The sequence below is a fragment of the Oncorhynchus clarkii genome, unplaced genomic scaffold, assembly GCF_045791955.1.
Source record: "Oncorhynchus clarkii lewisi isolate Uvic-CL-2024 unplaced genomic scaffold, UVic_Ocla_1.0 unplaced_contig_3712_pilon_pilon, whole genome shotgun sequence".
In the NCBI taxonomy this organism is placed as follows: Eukaryota; Metazoa; Chordata; class Actinopteri; order Salmoniformes; family Salmonidae; genus Oncorhynchus; species Oncorhynchus clarkii.
In genome coordinates this window covers 91,728-94,322 of record NW_027258185.1, presented here as the reverse complement: position 1 = coordinate 94,322, position 2,595 = coordinate 91,728, and the positions used below count along the sequence as shown (strand labels likewise).

Below are 2,595 nucleotides of genomic sequence, written 5' to 3'. Positions count from 1 at the left end.
CTCTCCTCTTCTCCTCCTCTCACCCTTCCCTCTTCTCCTTTCATCCTCCCCACCCCTCCCCTCCCCTCCCCTCTCCTCCTCTCACCCTTCCCTCTTCTCCTTTCATCCTCCCCTCCCCTCTCCTCTCCTCCTCCTCTCACCCTTCCCTCTTCTCCACTCATCCCCCCTCTCCTCCTCCTCTCTCCCTTCCCTCTTCTCCACTCACCCCCCCCCCCCCCCCCCACCCCCGCCCCCTCTCCTCCTCCTCTCTCCCTTCCCTCTTCTCCTCTCATCCTCCCCTCCCCTCTCCTGGTCTCAGACTGGCAGGGCTCTCATCATTAGGCCCAGGCGTCCCTTCTCACCACATGACCAGTCCAGGTTAAGAAAACTCAACATGGCTTCCATTGTCACTTCAGGATATTCATTGAAATTGTATTCAAAAGTGCCATTTGTTTTTAATTAAGATTTGATCAACTTATGAATTGAATTCACTTTCTGAATTGACTGATTTGAAATGGAATTTCAGACACATGTACAGTACATCTCTAGCGATACTAAACCAGGTTAGTACGTAAGTTAGTACATATTCTGTTTTGTTGGTTAATCATTTCATATGTGAACCATTACAGTATACTGTAGTTCGATTCCTTCTTAAATACTGATTTTTGTTTTACTCTCAGAATATCTACTTTTAAAAATACAGCAGAGATATCAATTTAATAGAAAAATATATTCAGCCTTTCTCATCATCATCAAGTGATCGTTTGTTCATTTAAGAAATGATAAAGAAGTAACTTTGATCTCAAAGAGAAGTTAAAAGAGAAGCGTGCACACCTGCAGCTTCCTGGACCAGGGTTTAGGCTCCAGCTCTCGATGCAGATAAGCAGAGGTAGAATCTACTGCCATGATAGTTATTTGATCATCAGTAAACCGGGTTTGAATCCAGGGAGATATTTTCCTAGCAGTACAGTAGATATGGTTTAGCTAACAGTGATAGTACAGTACATCACAAGCCACTGCTGTAGCTGTGTGAAGCTGTCTATGGGTTGTTGTTCGTGCTCCAGGTAGAAATGACCATTATCCAGTGTTGTTGTTGTCGTCTATCCTCTGGTGGCCACGTTCCCCTGAGGGTGTGTTTCTCCCTCGAAGACTATATTGTCATAGTGATGTAGTTGCCAGGCCTCGGTGGGGGGTTGAGGAGTCAGGGTGGGGGTCGGAAGGTGTTTGTCATTGAGAGGGACCTCATACAGCAGCTCTCTACCTGATCCTCCAGACACTGTGACGATAGGGACATCTGGTGGTGGGACAGAGGAACTGCTGCTCTCCTCCTCCCCGGGCCCCTCCACTCCTAAGGCCTTCAGGATGTCAGCCTTACACATGGGGCAGGTCCTCTTGTCCAGCAGCCAGGGCTCGATACAGGCCTTGTGGAACAGATGACCACAGGTCAGGACGGTCACTACATCTCCTGGGCGGTATGACTCGATACACACGGCACAGGTGTGGCTGTCCGGCTTCGTCTCCTCATCCCCGCGCTTCAGCGTACGCACCTCCAGCCGACCAATCGCTTTCTTGGCCTCATTCCTCAGCCGCCTATCGGTGAGATGGATCACCCTGAGACTATGCAGTCGGTGGGCGGAGATGAATCCGAAGTAGACAATGGAGGCACCCGTCACAATGAAGAAGGCGATAGACAGGAAGTAGAGCCAATAGGTGTCCATCCAGGGCCCATGGGCTTTGCCCACCTCGATCACCATGGAGACGGCCACACCACTCCGCACTATGTTGACGATCTCAACCCCCTGGAGGTTACCGATCATGATGGCCACGGTGCCAGAGGTGTCACTGTGAGCCATGTAATCTGAGCTGTTACCGGTTCCATCCAGGTTATAGACCACTACGGCCGCCGCCCCCCTGGCCCACGCTGCCCTGATCTTCTCACTGAAGGTACAGTTTCCCCTCTTGACCAGAGCGATCCAGAACCCCTGTGTGGTGGTGTTGTCGTTGGAGGGGTAGGGGTCCAGGCTGCAGCCCTGGGGGTCTGAGGCAGGGAGGACCACCATCCCGGCAGCGCTCTCCAGAGGGGAGGAACGCCCGTACACCCCACACTCACAGAACCTGGTCTCTGTCTGGTTAGTGCTGCTGTCGTAGAAATGTACCCCCACGTACGCCGTCCAGAATATCATCGCTGTCGAAGACTGGACCAGCCCGGACAGACAGACGAAGAACAGGACAAACATCTCTGTCTGTTTAGCCATGGTCGCTCACTAACACTACCACTAGGACCAGTCTCTCTTTGTTAGGACTTCTTCGGTCTTCTGTTTGTCTGCTGTTCTGTTCAGTTCCACAGTTGTTAGTTAGTTAGTTGTTGTTCTCATTGCGTTCAGCGTCTCTCTACCTGTCTGCCTCTCTCTCTCTCTCTCTAGCTGTGTTTGTGACCTGTGTGTTGATAGTAATCAGATAGCAGCCTGCTGTAACCCTGCCTCGCTCTGCGTCAGCTCTTCAGACTTATTATCTAAATGGACATTGGACTGTTGGGTAGAGACCAGCTACACAGCCAGGCAGAAGGGCTTGTGGTCTACATAGTACAGGTCTAAGGCCACAGGTTCCAGGTACCGG

At 51.2% G+C, this 2,595-nt stretch overlaps 1 protein-coding gene across 1 annotated transcript; it reads right to left on the bottom strand.

Annotated features, from left to right (window-relative positions):
- Window positions 1-508: 508 nt before the first annotated feature.
- Window positions 509-2,379, bottom strand: LOC139395925 (E3 ubiquitin-protein ligase RNF128-like). Its single transcript, XM_071143232.1, has one exon. The coding sequence runs from the start codon at window positions 2,232-2,234 to the stop codon at window positions 1,080-1,082; it is 1,155 nt and encodes a 384-aa protein (XP_070999333.1). The 5' UTR covers window positions 2,235-2,379; the 3' UTR covers window positions 509-1,079.
- Between the last annotated feature and the right edge of the window lie 216 nt (window positions 2,380-2,595).

Excerpts from the sequence above, each read along its gene's own strand:
- LOC139395925 (XM_071143232.1), bottom strand. The coding sequence starts at position 2,234 with ATGGCTAAACAGACAGAGATGTTTGTCCTGTTCTTCGTCTGTCTGTCC.